General features: G+C 39.5%; 1 protein-coding gene across 1 annotated transcript; it reads right to left on the bottom strand.

Moving 5' to 3' along the window:
* Positions 1-10,454: 10,454 nt before the first annotated feature.
* LOC128399208 (vomeronasal type-2 receptor 26-like) lies at positions 10,455-15,635 on the bottom strand. Its single transcript, XM_053360456.1, has 5 exons — positions 15,345-15,635; positions 13,669-14,526; positions 13,237-13,440; positions 12,288-12,414; positions 10,455-11,356 (listed from the first exon to the last, which is right to left on the bottom strand). Exons 1-5 carry the CDS (start codon positions 15,633-15,635, stop codon positions 10,455-10,457), a joined length of 2,382 nt encoding a protein of 793 aa, XP_053216431.1.
* Between the last annotated feature and the right edge of the window lie 2,644 nt (positions 15,636-18,279).

The following is an 18,279-nucleotide window of genomic DNA, read 5'->3' as shown; positions in this document are numbered from 1 at the left end:
ATTTAGCAAATTAACTTTGTTAAAAGTAATATAGTGGTATCTCGGGTTAAGTACTTAATTCGTTCTGGAGGTCTGTTCTTAACCTGAAACTGTTCTTAACCTGAAACTGTTCTTAACCTGAAGCACCACTTTAGCTAATGGGGCCTCCTGCTGCCGCTGCACCACTACTGCACGATTTCTGTTCTTATCCTGAAGCAAAGTACTTAACCCGAGGTATTATTTCTGGGTTAGTGGAGTCTGTAACCTGAAGCGTATGTAACCCGAGGTACCACTGTATATAAAAAATGAGTGCCAATTTTGGATTCATTTCTATATATTGCTCCACAATTCTTCATGATTCCAAAATGACTACAGTGGTACCTTGGTTCTTGAACGCAATCCATTCCTGGAGTCTGTTTGACTCCCAAAACCATTCAAAAACCAAGGTGCAGCTTCTGATTGGCTGCAGGAGCTTCCTGCACTCAAGCAGAAACCGCATCAGATGTTCGGCTTCCGAAAAATGTCTGCAAACTGGAACACTTACTTCCGGGTTTGCACTGCTTGGGAGCCAATTTGTTGGGCAACTAAGCCATTTGGGAACCAAGGTTCCCAAATTGGGAACCAGGATTCTTGTGCTAGCTTGGTTTTAGTTTGAGCAGAAATCAGTTTGCTTTGAGGCACAAAACACCAACAAACTACCAGATCCACCCTCAGCATTTATATCGCAGCATACATGGCTCTTCCATTTAATTTCCACTATGTTGCTACGTCTTGGTGTCTTTTTGTCTTTCCAATAGCTCCATCCATTTCTTCAAGCTGTCTCGTTTAACAACTGTGCTGGGGACTCAATCTTCTTCCATGACAAAATGAAAGCAGGGAATGGATTTGACATTGTGAACATGGTCACATTCCCAAACAAGTCTGTCTTTCGGGTGAAAATTGGAAGGGTGGATCTTGAGGCATCTGAAGGAAAAGCATTCATCCTTAATGAAGATCTAATTGTGTGGCACGCAAGTTTTAATCAGGTATGGATTCTGCAGTATTCTTTTGGGGTCCCTATGTTCTTCAGATGGGTCATGCCCTATTGGATAGGGTTATAATTTGAATATGGCTACCAAGCACATTCAAATGTAGATGAAGCATTGAACTGACAAAACTTCCACAGGTTTCTGTAGAAGTGAGACCTGAATAGCATTAAGTATAAACCGCTTATAAAAACATGGCTTTGTGGGAAACTGATAAAAACAGCCACCAGTCAGTGATCTCATTTTTTGTTGGACAGGGCCCCTAGGTTAGTTGCAAACCACATGGATTGCATTGAGAAGTTCTTAGGTCTAATCTCTTCCATCTCCAAACAAGTAGGATAAGAAAGAAAGAAAACCTTTATGTGAAGGTTGAGGGACCAATGGTAAGTGTCTGGAGTAGGTGACACAGATCCATTCACCATTCTCCTACACACCTGACCCAGCAGAAAGTAAATTCAGCTGGGTCAGAGTTCTTATCAGGATATGACATGGTCTGGTAGATAGATTCCTACTCTTTTTATGCCAACATATAATGAGGCAAATACTCTGGGATGAAGCCAGTAAGTGGATGGACAGTCTGGGAGAAAGGAAGCATGGAGATGGATAGTTGGGTGAAGGTTTCTTGGCTAAAGGAAGGAGAGAACCTACCTTTGAATATGTTTTTATACATTGCTTCTCAGCCTAGCCTACCTCACAGGGTTGTTGTTGAGATTAAATGAAGACGGAAATAACCACATGAGCTCCTTGCAGAACTGGGGGGGGGGGAATGCAAGGAATAAATAAACGTTGGAAAATCAGTTGTGGGTTTTGTTTTTGGTTTTAAAAAATAATATTTACTCTTCCATGAACTTTTCCTTTTAATGGATAGACAAATCCCCTTTCCATATGCAATGAATGCTGTCTCCCTGGTCAACAAAAGAAGAGGAAGGAATGGGAAAAATTTTGCTGCTATGATTGTGTTCCATGTCCAGAAGGGAAGGTTTCAAACCAAACTGGTAGGTGATAGAGTCCTCCTTCCAATTTCACCATGCAGGGTTAATATGTATATTATACCTATTTACAATAATCATATTACTATGGTGTGCATTTAACCACACCTCACTGCTTAGAATATCAATATATTTCTCTACTGTCTTCCAATATCTTCCAGGTCCTCCTGTAACTACTGTCATCAGAAGGTCCATTCTATACAGTATAGGAATTGGTTTTAAGTATGGTGGCCCCTAACCTTTGGTACATTACAATCACCATAGATACTGCCTTTTTGGTGCTGATTGAAGAGCTGTATTTTTCACTAAGCTTTTCAGTTGGAATTTGGGTGGTGGGGGGGGGATCTGTTCTGTATCTGTACAGGATCTGATTTTTTTAAATGTGTGAAACTGATCAAATTATTTTCATGTACTGTCAAATCTCAGTTGTCGAACGTAATCCTTTCCAAAAGCCCGTTCGGCTTCTGAAATGTTTGACAATGAGGTGCGGCTTCCAATTGGCTGCAAGAGCTTCCTGCACTCAAGCAGAAGCCCTGTTGGATATTCGGCTTCCAAAAAAACATTCGAAAACCAGAGCATTTACTTCTGGGTTTTCAGGAGCAGAAACATTCCAAAACAGAGCTGTTCTGGGACCAAAGTTTGACTGTATTAAATTGTTATAATTATATATATTGTTAAATTCCTTTGAGGTATTTTATGGGAAATGATTCATAACTGGAATTAAATAAATGCAATGAATGCAATTCTCAAGGAAGTCTTTAAGGACGAATAAAGCTGCAGTCCTAAATAAAGCCCCACTCACTTCAGAATGAGTTACTTGTACATATATACTTCAAAACATCATAGGAACAAATATACTTAAAGTGGTTCAAACACAATTCTGATTAATACAGAAGATAAACATTGCTGATGCTTTTGTATTATTTTTACAAGAATAATTGTAGCAAATGATAAATATGTGACAGCTGGAGAGGAGCAGTAGCTGGACCAATTGCAAAGCAGGGAAAACTACCATCTTCCTGCTTTGCCTTGCTGCTGCTTCCCCCTGAAGGGAGAGAAAAGATGCTAGACCATCCCTGGATGAGGACACTGGACCCACTGACCTGATTTGCTGGCCTGACACCAGACATTTGTGTGGCGTGGGGAGTTTAAAGGGGGGGACAGTTGTTTATCTGCTAATCCATGAATAGGAATATTCTTTGTTTATCGTTTGGGTATAGGTAATATTGTTTGTTATCATGTTTATGCTGGGTGTGTTGTTTTTGTTTTTTCATAAGTGGTATGTTAGGCAATATATTAACGTATTATATGATTAGCCCTTTTTTATTCCCTTATGGTGTTATGTGTGTATCTACATTGTAATCCACTTGGTACTGGCTTCCTGTAAAGAAGATTCCTGTGTTCCTATTTTCTTAGGATGACTGGTTTGCTTGGAACATGAGCAATAACTTCCATAGGGAGGCACATAATTGTTCATAAGTCACTCAACTAGAGCCAGGGCTTTTTCGGCTGTGGCTCCGACCTGGTGGAACACTCTGTCACAAGAGACTAGGGCCCTGCGGGACTTGACATCTTTCCGCAGGGCCTGCAAGACAGAGCTGTTCCGCCAGGCCTTTGGCCAGGGCACAGCCTGACTCCCTCCCTCGGCAATCTTCGCGGAGCTCTGGCCCAATGGTGGCCAGTGGCTTGAATTTAATTAATTTTATAATGAATGATTTTAGAGTGTTGTTTGTGTTGTACTTTTGTATTGTTTTATTGTTGTTAGCCGCCCTGAGCCCGGCTTCGGCTGGGGAGGGCGGGATATAAATAAAATTTATTATTATTATTATTATTGAAGTTCAACCTATTCCTACTTTTCAGATACAGAATATTGTTTCAGATGTCCTGCTGATCAATATCCAATTATGAGCAGAGATAGATGCATCCCAAGAACAATACACTTTCTTTCTTTTGAAGAACCATTGGGGATCAGTTTAGCCTCAACGGCTGTTTCTTCTGCCTTTATCACAGTTTTGGTGCTAGGAACCTTTCTGAGGTATCATAATACCCCCATTGTAAAAGCCAACAACAGGGATCTCACTTACACCCTTCTCATCTGCCTCCTTCTCTGCTTCCTCTCTTCATTGCTTTTCCTGGGCAAACCCAATAAAGTGACCTGCCTCCTCCGACAACCAACATCTGGCATTATCTTCTCAGCAGCTATTTCGTGCATCTTGGCCAAAACCATCACAGTGGTTGTAGCTTTCAAACCAGGATCCAACATGATGAAGTGGGTGGGGAAAAGACTGGGCAACTCCATTGTCTTCCTCTGCACCCTTATCCAAGCAAATATTTGCATGGTGTGGCTGGCAACCTCTCCCCCCTTTGCTGATTTAGACATGCAATCGGTAGCGAAAGAAATAATTGTAAAATGCAACGAAGCGCCACTTTTCATGTTTTACTTAGTCTTGGGTTACATAGGCTTTTTGGCCATTGCAAGTTTCATTGTGGCATTTGTAGCCCGTGAATTACCTGACAGCTTTAACGAAGCCAAGTTTATTGCATTTAGCATGTTGCTCTTTTGCAGTGTTTGGCTGTCTTTTGTTCCAGCCTACCTGAGCACAAGTGGAAAAGACATGGTGGCTGTGGAAATCTTCTCCATCTTGGCCTCAAGTGCTGGGCTGCTGGGTTGCATTTTTGCCCCTAAATGCTATATCCTTCTGCTGAAACCTGAGCTGAACAACAAACAACAACTACTAAGAAGAAGAAAATAATCTGTGCATTTTTCTTCTATGTGCATTTTTCTGCTATTATATTTTCATTTTTGAAAAGTAAGGGTTTAGCATAGATGATATGGCTATTATATTAATCACAGAATTTTATCTAAAATTCTTTACTAATCTCTTCAGAAAGTTTCTGATGCTCCTAACATTTCACCTCTGCTACTGCACCAATTGCCTGCACCACATAACTGTCACTAGGCCTGGCCCATGTGATGGATTCTGCACATTTAAGTGAGCCAGGGAGCCAGCTGCACTGTTCTATTGCAGGAAAGCCAGCTTCATTGCAGCATAATATGGGATAGAATGGCATGGCTGTTAAACAACAGAACAATATGAAGATAAAAGATCAAATTCAACACAACAAAATGATGCTGAGGAGAGCTGCAAACATGTGTAGCAGAGAACAGGTGTAAGACACAAGGTTTCAAAACACCAATGCCTTTTGACGGCTCATTTAATTGAGCTGAGACACAGTACATGTAGGATTTCTCCTTCCCTGTTCTTATTCTTAAGGCTTTACTTTTGGAACAGGTATAAGAAAAATATTTTCCTTCTAATTTAGGGACTCATGAGCCAATTTGCATGAGAGGAAAGGTGAGTGTTCCTGCCCCTCTATGCCATCCACTACTGATTAAGTCCTAGACGTTTACCTTTTGGCACCACCTTTGCCTCAGTTCCTCACATTCCATTCCTGAGAAAGTTACTTCAGGCAAAAGGACCTGTCCTAAATCTTCTCCTGTGGTGACAACATATGGAAAAAATTCATTCAGTTTTTCTACAGTCTCTTTTTCCTCCCTTCACTTCATTGTTATTGAAAGGCCTAACTTTGGCAAAGGGTGTTTAAAGAGTTAACTGGAGTTAAAGCTGACTGAAAGTCCAGAGGTAGCATTACTATCAATTATATGGTGGGGTGGAAGGTACACAGACTATGAAGGACTTGCTCACATATTTATTGACAGCTGCACAAGTTATTATAGGTAGGAAGTGGAAGGGGCAAGGTGAATATAAAATGGAAGAATTGTACAGAGGTGTGAGGTATAGCTATTAATGATAAATTAACTTGTGCTATTAAGGTAAGACGGGGGATATGAAGGAGAAATGATTTTGAGGAGATATGAAAGGCGTTTGTAGAATTTGTACTATTAAAATGGAAAGGGGTCGAACCATCGCGAGAGGTGTTGAAATTTTGCGAGGTTGGATTGTTACAATGGTCTTGCGGGTGGGGTGCACATATTCGTTCTTATTTATTTATTATTACTACTTTGTCAAAATCAAAATAAAATTATTAATTAAAAAAGCTACTAAAAGGAAAAGAAAGGAAGGCCTAACTGCCTTCCAAGTGGTCATCTGTTTCTTATGCATTGAAATAATATTTTATTGTTGATCTTTGTATTTATTTATTTATTTAGCAAAATCCTCTTTGAATTGTGCTTGCACTTCTTTTACAGTATATGTTTCCTTTCATCTTTCTTACGTGGAAAAGGCTTTCTTTTTCTGAAGGAAGCTTTCTTGCTGCTTATAGCTTCCTTGACATTACTCATTAATGATACTTGAATCCTGTTGCCCCTGAACCGTGGTATGCAGTCCAATAAAATTGCCTTTAAAATATATTGATACAAATCAAACCAATTATATATATAGAGAGAGAGAGAGAGAGAGAAAGAGAGAGTCACAGAATCATAGAGTTGGAAGGGACCCTGAGAACCATCTAGTCAAACCCCTGAAATGAAGGAATATGCATCTGTCCCTTACAGGGATCCAATCTGTAACCTTGGCGTTATCAGCACCATACTCTGAGCAAGGTGATGTACATGATTCTTCCTATCCACATGTTTACGACAACCCGATGAGGTAGGGTAGGCTGAGAGAGAGAAAACAGCTAGCCCAAGGACATTGTGTCATGACAGGTTAGTAATTTGGCTGCAGTGTGCAGGTGTGTCACACAAACGGTTCCAACACTCCCACCCACCCACCCTGGGCTGGAAAGGGGTTAGTTTAACCCCTGGTTTGCAAGTAAAATTGAATTGTTATGTCAAAAAATGATGCGTGTTTAAAAAGTGTGTCACCAATATGAAAAGTTTGGAAAGCTCTGATATAGAGTGAGCTTCATGACTGCATGGGGATTGGAACTCTAGTCTGAAGCACAACCATAATGGATGTGTGTGTGTGTGTGTATATATATATATATATAATGGCTTTGCACAGCTTTCAATCCCACCAGCCTAAGAGCTCAGATATGGGGGCATCAGGTTGGTCCACCATGAATCAAAGTAGGGGACAAACCACACCCCATCCCAGCTGCACTCCTGAATAAATTTTGGGACATGACTAGTGCTTAATTTAAATAAATTATTCATATTCCAGTGTGTGTGTTTTTCCCAAAAATACTTTATTAAATTTTAGTAACTAGACACAGGTTACATAGAGAAAGAAGAAGAGGAAATTAGTTTTAAAAGAAAACAGGGGATAATAAGCTGTCACAAATGGCAATAAAGAAATATAGGATACAGCTATGTGATGTACTAAGTCCATAATAAAAACATACCAAGAAGAAAATTATGCGGCATCTGTAATTATAAAAGGTTTCATCATCTATATCATTACAATTACAAATGTTTATTCCAAAAAAGGAAGTTTAGAAGTAACCTTGAACTAGTCTAAAGCCTTATCACCACCATCATCACCATCACCATCACCATCAACATCATCATTATTTTATTTTATTTTATTTATGCCCCACCCATCTTGCTGGGTTTCCCCAACCACTCTGGACAGCTTACAGGGTATCTAAAATTATAATAAAAACACCAAGCATTAAAAACCTCCCTAGAACTGTTGTTTATGGCAAACACTTTTCTATTTTCTAAATTTCTATTTTAAATCTTTCCTTCTTCTTTATTCTTTTACTCCTTTTTTCTTTCTTCGTTTATTCTTTTCCCCCTCCCCCTCTTTCTTTCTGAATATTGCTTTATAGATGTATAAATAATTATGTTTATGTGTATATGTATGAAATCTGTTCTGTATTTCCTTTCTTATTTGATATTCTTTTTTTTTTTGTATTCAATAAAATTTAATTTAAAAACAAAACAAGACTTCCGGTTTAGCGCCATCGGCTAATGGCGGATTCCCTCCGAACTCTGGAGGGAATCGGCTCCGTAGGAGTTGGGTCTTGCTGCGGCGGCGACGCGGGGACCCTCAGAAATCACAGGCAGTGAAGCCTGTGAACCTGGTGACTCGGCGGGCACCATTAGTGCCCCCCGACCCGCGAAGGAGCCTTTTTAAAGGCTATGGAACGGGGGACGGGGTGAGTGGCGCGGTGCTGAGAGTCTATTGCTTCTCCTGCGGAGTGAAGCCGCGCTGCCATGGCCGGAGAGCACTGACTTTTTCTTGTGATTTGGACCTAAAAACAACAACCCGTGAGTAGTACGGAATTTGGATTTGTAAAGAAAATTTCTTTTGAATTAGGCACGATCGGGGAAGACGTAAACAGGAAGCCAGTCTCCCCATCCTGTAAACAACCTAAAACAAGGACCTGCTAACTAAGGTCGTGAGAACTCTTTCTCTTTTATTGGGCAAAAGACATTAATTTCACGATTTGGCACTACAAGTAATTGTACTGGAGGATAAGAGCTAATTTTGAGCTGAGGTACCACCCCCCCTCAGACCCGGGAGTGATCCGCGAGAAAGCCTGTTGGAAAGGTACTGAATAATTTGACAGCTGTCAAACTAGCTGTCAAGACGGAAAAAGGGAACTTTGTTTCTACTGCTTCTGCTGGCTATATCTGTAACAATTTGATTATACTTTGTTGAAAATAAGGAAGAACTGATACAAACTAATTTGACTTTTGGATTTGAACTGTAAGGAACACTAAGTAACCAAAATCCCTCTAGAGGGGGTTTGGGACATTACAAGAATGGCTGAAGGAAGGGAAATTCAAGCTAAGTTGGACAGAGTTTTTGTTCTCTTGGGAAAGCTACAAGGCCAAGTGGATGTTTTGACTACAAATGTTGAAACTCTGGACCTAACAGTAAACAAATTCATTGAATTTGATAAGGATTTGACCCAGGAAGCCTATGCAGCTGGCCAAGAAGAGAAACTTGAGAGATCTGAGAGTGAGGGGAAAGAGGTATACGCTGTTCCTGAGGAAAAGGAAGGAGAAGCTGTAATGTTGTTAAAGATAAAGGAAGGCCAGAGGCCTGACATGACGGCTACAAAGGAAAATAAGAACTTGATGAAGAAAATCTGGTTTGAATTGGAAACTGAAAAATGGAGGGATCTCCTTATGTGGAGATCTGAAGACCTAAGGATTACAAATTTGATCAAGGTGGAAGGTGGAGCTTTGGGGACATTTGGACTTGAAAGGATTAACAAACAAGATTCAGGCTCCACTTTTAAGTATGGAGGTCTGGCTGGAAGAAACATGGACCATATTGGACTAGAGCTCCTCCGAGATTTGGTGTTTAATACCAAGGACTATAAAAAAAAAACGGCAGAGAGGAATGGAGAGAGAATTAAGAGTCTCGGACGTGAGGTCTCCAGGCTGATAGTAGATGGATTGATGGACGTTTGATGGGGATTGAAACCGGGAAAGGGGGGGTGTGGAATTTGGGAATCCAAAGGGTGTATAATCTAACTGGTTCTGTTTTTATTTTGTTTGGATATTTGTATGAAAATTGGGGAAATCGTGGAAGGGAATTTAGGCTGACTTTAGAAAAAGCTTTAAAGAATAAGCAATGATGTATAAATATGAAGTCTATAAGGCAAAATTGGTTTTTTAGAAAAAGGAACTAAATATAAAAAGGTTTAAAAATAGGGATAAGAGCTTGTTCAACCAACAATCTGACCTGGAATACAAGAGGGAGAGGCGTGGGGAAGTCAGGGAAATATGTCATAGAAAATAAGGATTGTGAACCGTATGTGTTTTTAAATTTTGTTGTTGTTGTTTTTTCTTTTTTTCTTCCTTTTTGATTTTTTTTATTGTATTACGGTGGAAAATTTTAATAAATATCATTTAAAAAAAATAAAAACAAAAACAAAACAAAACACCTCCCGATACAGGGCCGCATTCAGATGTATTCTAAAAGTTGTGTAATCCTTAACTCCTTTACAGCTGAAGGGAGGGTGTTCCACAAGGAACTCAGGTATAGCTGTCATATCTGACACTCCTAAGCTGTTATAGTTGTCTACTTACAGATCTCACTATTTGAACAAAATACATTCTCAGAAAATCGTTTGTTAGGTGAGTGTTTCCCTAAGGAGCCAACAGTTTCCATTAATACCTATGAGAACATTCTAATGTGTTTTTGACCTCAAAATGTTGACCCTCAAAGTGTGAAAACCCCATGAAAACACTCTGAAGCCTTCCAAAAGGCAAACATGGAAGGAAGATCACCTTGTTTCTTTACAGTACTAAACACACGTCCAACCTTTGGGATATCTGAGCCTGTGGTGCATATAACAAGGTTTGGGCACTAATTACTCATGTTAGAATAAGAGATTTTTCATATAAAAGGCATTGGGATAGTGGGACCTGTGTATAGAAAATATAAACAAACAAATGGCAAAAAAGTGATCTCAAGTACGTTTGCTACTGGAATATATATATATATATATACAGAGAGAGAGAGTGAGTATTTTGTCTTCAACTCTTAACTATCACGTATTTAAAATTTACCAGAGTGAAGGGAGAAAAACCTGTTTAATTCTTTTTTCTTATAAGTTGCTCCCTGTTGTTCAGTTCTGGCCTCAGTATAATGATGTAGCATTTAGGGGCAAAGATGCAGCCCAATAACCCAGCACTGGAGGCCAAGATGGAGAAGATCTCCACAGCCACCATGCCCTTTCCACTTGTGCTCAGGTAGGCTGGAAAAAAAGACAGCCAAACACTGCAAAAGAGCAACATGCTGAATGTAATGAACTTGGCTTCATTAAAACTGTCAGGTAACTTGCGGGCTGCAAATGCGGCAACGAAGCTGGCAATGGCCAAGAGGCCCATGTAGCCCAGGACACAATAAAACATGGTGACTGACCCTTCATTACATTGCACAATGATTTCTTCTGCTAAAGAGTGCATGTCCAGATCAGGGAATGGGGGAGATGTCATCAACCACACAGTACAGATAGTTGATTGAATAAGAGAACAGGGAAGCACAACTGAGTAGGCCAGTCTTTTCCCTACCCACTTCCTTATGCTGGACCCTGGCTTGGTGGCCATGAAAGCTACAACTACAGTGATAGTTTTGGCCAACACACAAGAAACGGCTACAGAGAAGATAATGCCAAAAGTTGGTTGCCGGAGGAGGCAGGAGACTTTGCTAGGTTCACCCAGGAATAACAAGGAAGAGAGGAAGCAGAGCAGGAGAGAGACAAGGAGAGAGTAGGTGAGGTCCCGGTTGTTGGCTTTAACTATGGGAGTGTCTCTGTACTTAATGAATGTTCCTAGCACCAAAGCTGTGATGAAGAAGAAAGAAAGGGCAACTGATGCTAAACTGATCCCTAAAGGTTCTTCATAAGAAAGGAAGGTCATCGTTTTTTCAATGCAGGCAGTTTTGTTCTTGTTAGGATACTGAGTTTTGGGGCATCTGAAGCAGTCATTCATATCTGAAAAATAAACAAGGTCAAATTCAAATGCTGATTGAACAGCACTTTGTCTGCTATGTGACTGCTTCACTGACATGAAATGCATTGAAATGCATGTATTTTAGTGAATTGAAATGCATGTATTTTAGTGCTCCAATATAAATGCTTTGATCTCACGTATTCTGAAAGCTATCATACTTTTCAACAGTATTTTATCTTCCATATTGCTTCTTTGCTGGCATGAAATGAAACCTATTGGTTCCATGTTTCTCAGTGTTCATATATGAGTGTTTTAAACTCAGTGTATTTTTGTAGGCTTATTAAAATCATTTGTGTGCTAAGTATATAATATCTGTGTTGAAATCCTTCTAACTGCCTTTCTGTTTCACATACGAACTAAAGTGCCTGCTACATCAGGACATTGACCAATCTTATTTAGATTCCTGATTTCACAGTGGCCAACCAGATGCTTATGGGAAGCCTGCAAGCAGGACCTGAGTGGAACAGAAGTCTCCCCCAATGCCCACACTTTCCAGCAACTGGTATTTTGAAGATTTCAGTCTCTGATGATGGAGGCAGAGCAAGGCCATCAGAGGTCATAGCCATTGATAGCCTTGTCCTCCATGACTTTGTCTTATCCTCCTTTTAAGGCTTTCAAGTGATTGCTTCCAACTGCATCTTGAAGGAATGAATTCCATGGTTAAATCACGAACTTCATGAAGCAGTTAATTTTCTTTTGCCTGTTCTGAATCATCCAGCACTCAATTTCCAAAGATGCCCACAAGCTCTAGTTTTCTGTTTATCGTATTTTCCCATGCATTGAAGAATTTTAATCATTTTTATCATGTTGCTCCTTTCTTGCTTTTTGCTCTAAAATAACCCCCTGAAATGCTACCATCTAGCCTTGCTACTGTCCTTAGAGGAAGAAAAATATGAGTGCTGCATGACTTACCATCCTGGTTTGAAATTTCCCCTTCTGAACAAGGAGCACAACCATAGCAGCAAAACTTTTCTCCTTCTTTTTTCTTCTTCTGATTGCCAGGGTGACAGTGGTCATTACACAGAGAAAGGGGAATCACCTATCCATAGCAGGAAAGCCGTTCAGAAGATCGGAAAAACTGATTGTTTATTTGACTTGTATTTATGAAATTCACTACTCAGCAAATAAAGGTTTAATATAAAAGAGCTGCATTATGCAGTTGTGTTAACTATGAATCACGTTATTTGGGATTCCCTCCAAACCTATGACAAACTTTGCAATCATTTTGCAGCGACATCCCCAAATTTTGAAGTGTCCCAAAATATTGTCGAACTTCTCCAACAAGGTGCAATGCTGGTCACCCCCATTACAATATTCTTCAATTCAAACCAAACCTGTGCCAAGGTTTTGCATTAATGGAGAGGGGTGACCAGTAGGGCACTAAGTTTGTCAGGTCAACCATACAGTTCAAGGGCTCTCCGAAATGTTTTGTTTGTTTTGCAAAATGCTGGAAAACAATTGAAAAACAGCTCAACAGGACTTCATTTTAACCCTGCCTGGAGATGCAATGGATTGAACCTGGGAACTTTTGCATGCAGTACGTGATCTATTACTGAGTTATTGTCTCCATGCAATAAGAAAAGAGGTTACTGAATGGGCGCCTATGTAGTAATTTCATTTATGTATGCCAAGGCTTTGCTTTATGTATATGGAAGATATAGTTATACACAAATGTAATGTTTTTTCCCCTGTTATCAATTTTTAATGTGCTAGGCAGCCACATTTTTCCTTGGCCATATCAGATAGAAACAACAGTTTTAAACAAAATGGAATTTCAAATACCTAAAGAACACATCATAAGACCAGTGAGGAACAGAAGGATTCGTAAACTGCAGACCTGATTAAAACCTCTGTGCCATACAAGCATATCTTCATGAAAAATGAATGCTTCTCCTTCAAGAGTATCAGGATCAACTCGTCCAACTTTCATTTGAAGGAAGGACTTGTTTGGGAATGTGATCATGTTTGTGATGTCAAATCCATCTCTCAGTTCCCTTTTATCATTAAAGGACATTGTTTCACCTGCTGAATTGTTGAATGAAATGCCTTGCAGAAAATGGTGCAGCTGATTCAAACAGAAAAGGGAAAAGAAGGAATATATATATCTAGAATGAAGGCCAAATATCAACAATGGGCTAAATTTATGGAAAAGTTATGACAAAGCAACAGAAGGCAAAAATTCTGTACATACAAAATATATAGGAAATAATCACAATCACAAAATGTTATCACATGATGTCTTGCCTCAGAGAAATTCACTCACTGAAATAATATTTTGTTTGCAGCAGGTTACCTGCCAGGGCTGCAGATCTTGAAGTTCAAACCTTTTGCCTCCAACCATTGCTCTTTGCTTTGATCTGTATGAATAAATAACATGCAAAGCATGAGCGACAACATAGACAGCGTTGTGGATACTGTAGCTGTGGCCAGTCATGTCCATTTCAAACACATGCCCAGGAAGACACTCTAACTTCTCCTCCCCTGTACATGTTTCAGTATCTTGCATGAGCAGATCTGGAAATGGACAGTCAAATGCTTGCTCCCAGAAGTCCTTGAGAAAACCATCACCTGAATTCCAGTAAGGTTTTATGATCTGAAGAAATTCATTGAACTTGAGAAGCTTTTTGGAGTGTATGGTGAAGGAAATGGCACCTTCAAAGAGCTCAAGATCCCAAGACTTTTGAAAATTCAATAATACGAAATCAATTGGTGTTGTCATGATCCAAACCTTTCTAAATGATGCTATTTCCTTATTTTCAGGATCTCGTAGATACATAACAGATCTCAGCCAGGTCAATGTCAGAGAATCTCCATAGACAATGAATGCATTGGCTTTGTCATTTGTGAGACACACATAATAACTTTCGAGTATGTCAAAAAGTTCATCCAACTTATCAAAATGAGCTACTTTTTCCATTCTTTGTGTGAGGGCTGAACAGATCCCATACTGGTAAAGCATGGGTTCCAGGGCCTGCAGGAAATTTTCTCCTCCATCATCATTTGTAACAAAGAGTCCAATCCATGTCCATCCAAAATGCTGGAGCAAGCTGATAATCGCCATATACTGATGCACTTCATTGGGCACCATGCGGTAAAAGGAAAGGAAGTTATCTATATCACTCTCCTCTTGGGGGAATGAGCCATATGCAAGCTAACAGCAAAAGAACAGACATTATCAGTATTATACAAAAGCTCTCTAGCCCTGCAAATGACCAATATTGCAAAATAAATTAGGGCCCTTTAATCCGTTACCCAGACTCTCCAAGGAGGCAGGGGCTATGGTCAGCTTTGTAGGTCTTCAGGTCAACCTGGCCTCCTTGCAGAGACAACTTCTCTTGCAGTTGTTGTGTGGAACAGGTTGGTGGTATTGGAAGTGTCCAAGGTGCTGCCTGCTGCCTGTTTGACTCAGACTTTCACTGGTGTAGCAATATCTACTGGTAAGGAGTAATCTACATTTTTGACAGACATTCCAGCTTGAAATGCTTCAGCATCAGTCATGTTTAGTTTCTGAATCTCAAAATCACCTTGAGAATGATGAGTGTGTGAACAAAAATTCATGACCCTACTCATAAAACTTAAGAACTAATCAGAACCTGGATGCAGGTGGCACTGTGGTCCAAACCACAGAGCCTAGGGCTTGCCAATCAGAAGGTCGGCAGTTCAAATCTCCACAACAGGGTGAGCTCCCATTGTTCAGTCCCTGCTCCTGCCCACCTAGCAGTTCAAAAGCATGTCAAACTGCAAGTAGATAAATAGGTACTGCTCCGGCAGGAAGGTAAATGGCATTTCCATGTGGTGCTCTGGTGCACCAGAAGCAGCTTAGTGATGCTGGCCACATGACCTGGAAGCTGTCTGTGGACAAACACCGGCTCGCTCGGCCTATAGAGCGAGATGAGCATGCAATCCCAGACTCATCCGAGACTGATCCTAAGTCAGGGGCACCTTTTATCTTTTACTGATAAAACCTACCTGTGGAATCTTGTAGAGGCTTAAGGTATCAGCCATATGGAAGGAGGTATCAGAGCTAAGACCTCCGATTATGGCAATAAGGTTTTTCTGCGAGTCACATTTATAGTTGGGAGCAAATCTATGCATTTTAAAGAGCAGGTCCATGGTGTTACGATAGGTCATCCTTGCATCATAATAGCTGTCATAGATGTGGAACCCAAGTGTGACATTGGGCAAGAGGTTGGGATTCTCATTTATCACTTTTACAGCAAATGCCAAGGCCAGGATGTGCTGGTAGAATTTTGTTATCATGCTGCAAATGAGGTTAGTTTAAAATTTCAGAGGAGAATTCTATAATGCAGCAAGTAGACAAAACAAATTGCCGTTCTGTCTCAAACTTATACATATTCAATGATAACCTTCTTATCTTTTATGGTGGTCTTAAAATAATAAATATCAAGCTCTTCAGCCCTAATAAAATGTATTACTCATCATGCCATTTCTATATTACTTTTACCACCATTTAGTTAGCTCCTGTTTGGTCTTTACTATCCACCCCCCACCGCCCGCCAAAAGACTGCAACAACATCCAACTCTTTCTCTTTCTACTCCAAATGGACATGAAGCTGATTATTCTATGCATCTAGACCAGGAAAGCAACAATATTTCATTGAATTATTTGCAGTTACTACCATCCTTATACAAGGCAGTTTCTGGTAGTCATTTATAGGATTGCACTATGCATTTGCTTTAAAAATAGTTATCAGTTTAATAAACAAGTTAAAATAAGAAAAGTTAATGATTACTTTAAAAGCAATATTGTTATTAAAAAGAACTAATCAGAACCGACATACCACAGTGTGATCCAATACATTTCTACTCAAATGCAAGTGCAAATACTTCCAAGATTTTTTGTATAAGATTGCAGACTTGATTTAGGTGCAAACATTCACTTCTAATATCACAGAAGTCACCTCTTCTATGTAAGACAGGTATAGAAAAATGCGGTGAAATGTTTTCTCTTCATCACACTTTTAAGGTTCTTTCCATCACCACTATCAAATATATTCAATTCTAAACCTCATAGAAGAATAAACTAACTCCTTTAGACTTATCTTCACTTCTCTATCACTATACCATGGTCAGAAATGAATACAGAGCATATTGCTCTATATTTCATTAATTTAATGACTGTGTTCTTAAGCCATAACATCTCCACAGGGTTCAATCATTTCTGAAGCTTGCATTTGGAGTTCAAGGAATTGGAAAGACAAAAGTTTTGGAATACAAGTTCATGTCATTGAATTATTTTAATTGAAACAAAAAATAGGAATTTTGCATATTAGAATGAAGAAAACATCCATATTAGTGCATGTAAATAATTGCAATTAGCATGCTCTAATAGTATTTTTTGATGATTTATTATTTATACTTCATGCTAACAAGAGCAAAGCTCATACCTTTTTTTTAATCACCCAAGGCTTGGGAAAGGAATTAATCTCCCATCAACTTACTGTTGCTACAATCAGTTTAACAGACTCCCAACACACACTATATTTTGTTAAAATTTCTAGATTTCACTTATCAGCCAGTGCCAGGTGTCACTTCATAGATGAATGAAATATATTGAAACAGGTTTATATGTCACAAAGCAATTCTCAAACCATGAGGTCAATATTTCACAAAGGAGACTCAAAACAGTGTCTGATTCATGGCATCTTTTCTAGGAAGATTGGACACTTTCAGATTAGGTGCCCCAAGAACATGCACAGCAGTAACCCTATTATCACAGAGAGCAAAGCAATTATTTACTGCCAGTCATTTTAGGAGAATACACAATACTAAACAAACAAACAAACACTGGAAGGACTAATCCAAAAAATGAAGGAGGAGGGAGAGTCTCTTACTGTGGATTATTATCAAACAGATTCTGTGAAGGATTTTCAATGAAGCATTCTTCAAAGATGGAATAATAGAACTGAGAAGCTATCCCACCAATGATGAGGCCACCTGACTGGTACCACTCATGTGGAACAGGAAATGTATCAGTCTCAGGGCACCTCATAGCTGCTTTGCACAAAGCAGGAGTCAGCAGAAAAAGCAAAGTGAATGACCACAGCATCCTTGCAGGCAAGCCTCTCTGCAATCTTGGATGCTCTTTGCCTATCAGTCCCTGCAGAATGAGTTAAGCAAACTAGACGGCATGATACCTGGCTCTGTCAATAGAGCACAACAAGAGAGATTGGCACACCTTATTTAAAAATCAAAGCAGTATAAACACATGCTTTGGATGCTAGGTGAGATTTCCAGTGCTCAACACTCAGATTTCAAGGGAGACCAATAATATGATGAAAATACAAAATGGGAGAAAGAAAATTGGGAGCCATGGCTAGCTCTTGATACTATTCCTATCTCCTCATGATACAGAGATTCATCATTATAATCCCTTTCATGGCTGTTTATTGACAGTTTTCTTATGCCTCTGGTGTTCTGACCAGGTGGACAAATTATAGTGATTTGGATAATTGTACGGTGACTTAATAACTTTTGAAAAGTTTTAGTTCCAATGAGGGTTGGAGTTTTTTTCCTTTATTGCAACATGTTGAGTACGGTGTTTATTCTCAAATCTGCCTACGATGCCCTATGCTCTGCCTCTTCCCCTTTGTGGCACAAAAAGTGGGAATCAGCTTGAAGTGTTCCATGGTATGTGAAAACATCAGTAGGAAAGTCAAAGTGAGTCTATTTTGTATTGTGACTCAAAGCAGCAAATCTTGAAAGAAAGGTGACTTTCCAACTCCAGTTTTGCCACATGACTTGGTAGCTCTTATTTCTCTACATGATAAATTTGTGGCAAAATCCAGATGTGCCATCAAGATGAGGGAAACTATACTATTGTGACAATAACCATGAAATAAAGAGGTGCGACACAAGTGAAGTGTGTTTATTTAAATGGTAC

The sequence above is a fragment of the Podarcis raffonei genome, chromosome 13 (genome assembly GCF_027172205.1).
Source record: "Podarcis raffonei isolate rPodRaf1 chromosome 13, rPodRaf1.pri, whole genome shotgun sequence".
In the NCBI taxonomy this organism is placed as follows: domain Eukaryota; kingdom Metazoa; phylum Chordata; class Lepidosauria; order Squamata; family Lacertidae; genus Podarcis; species Podarcis raffonei.
The sequence above is the reverse complement of the archived record's forward strand: the minus strand, read 5'-3'. Positions and strand labels throughout refer to the sequence as shown.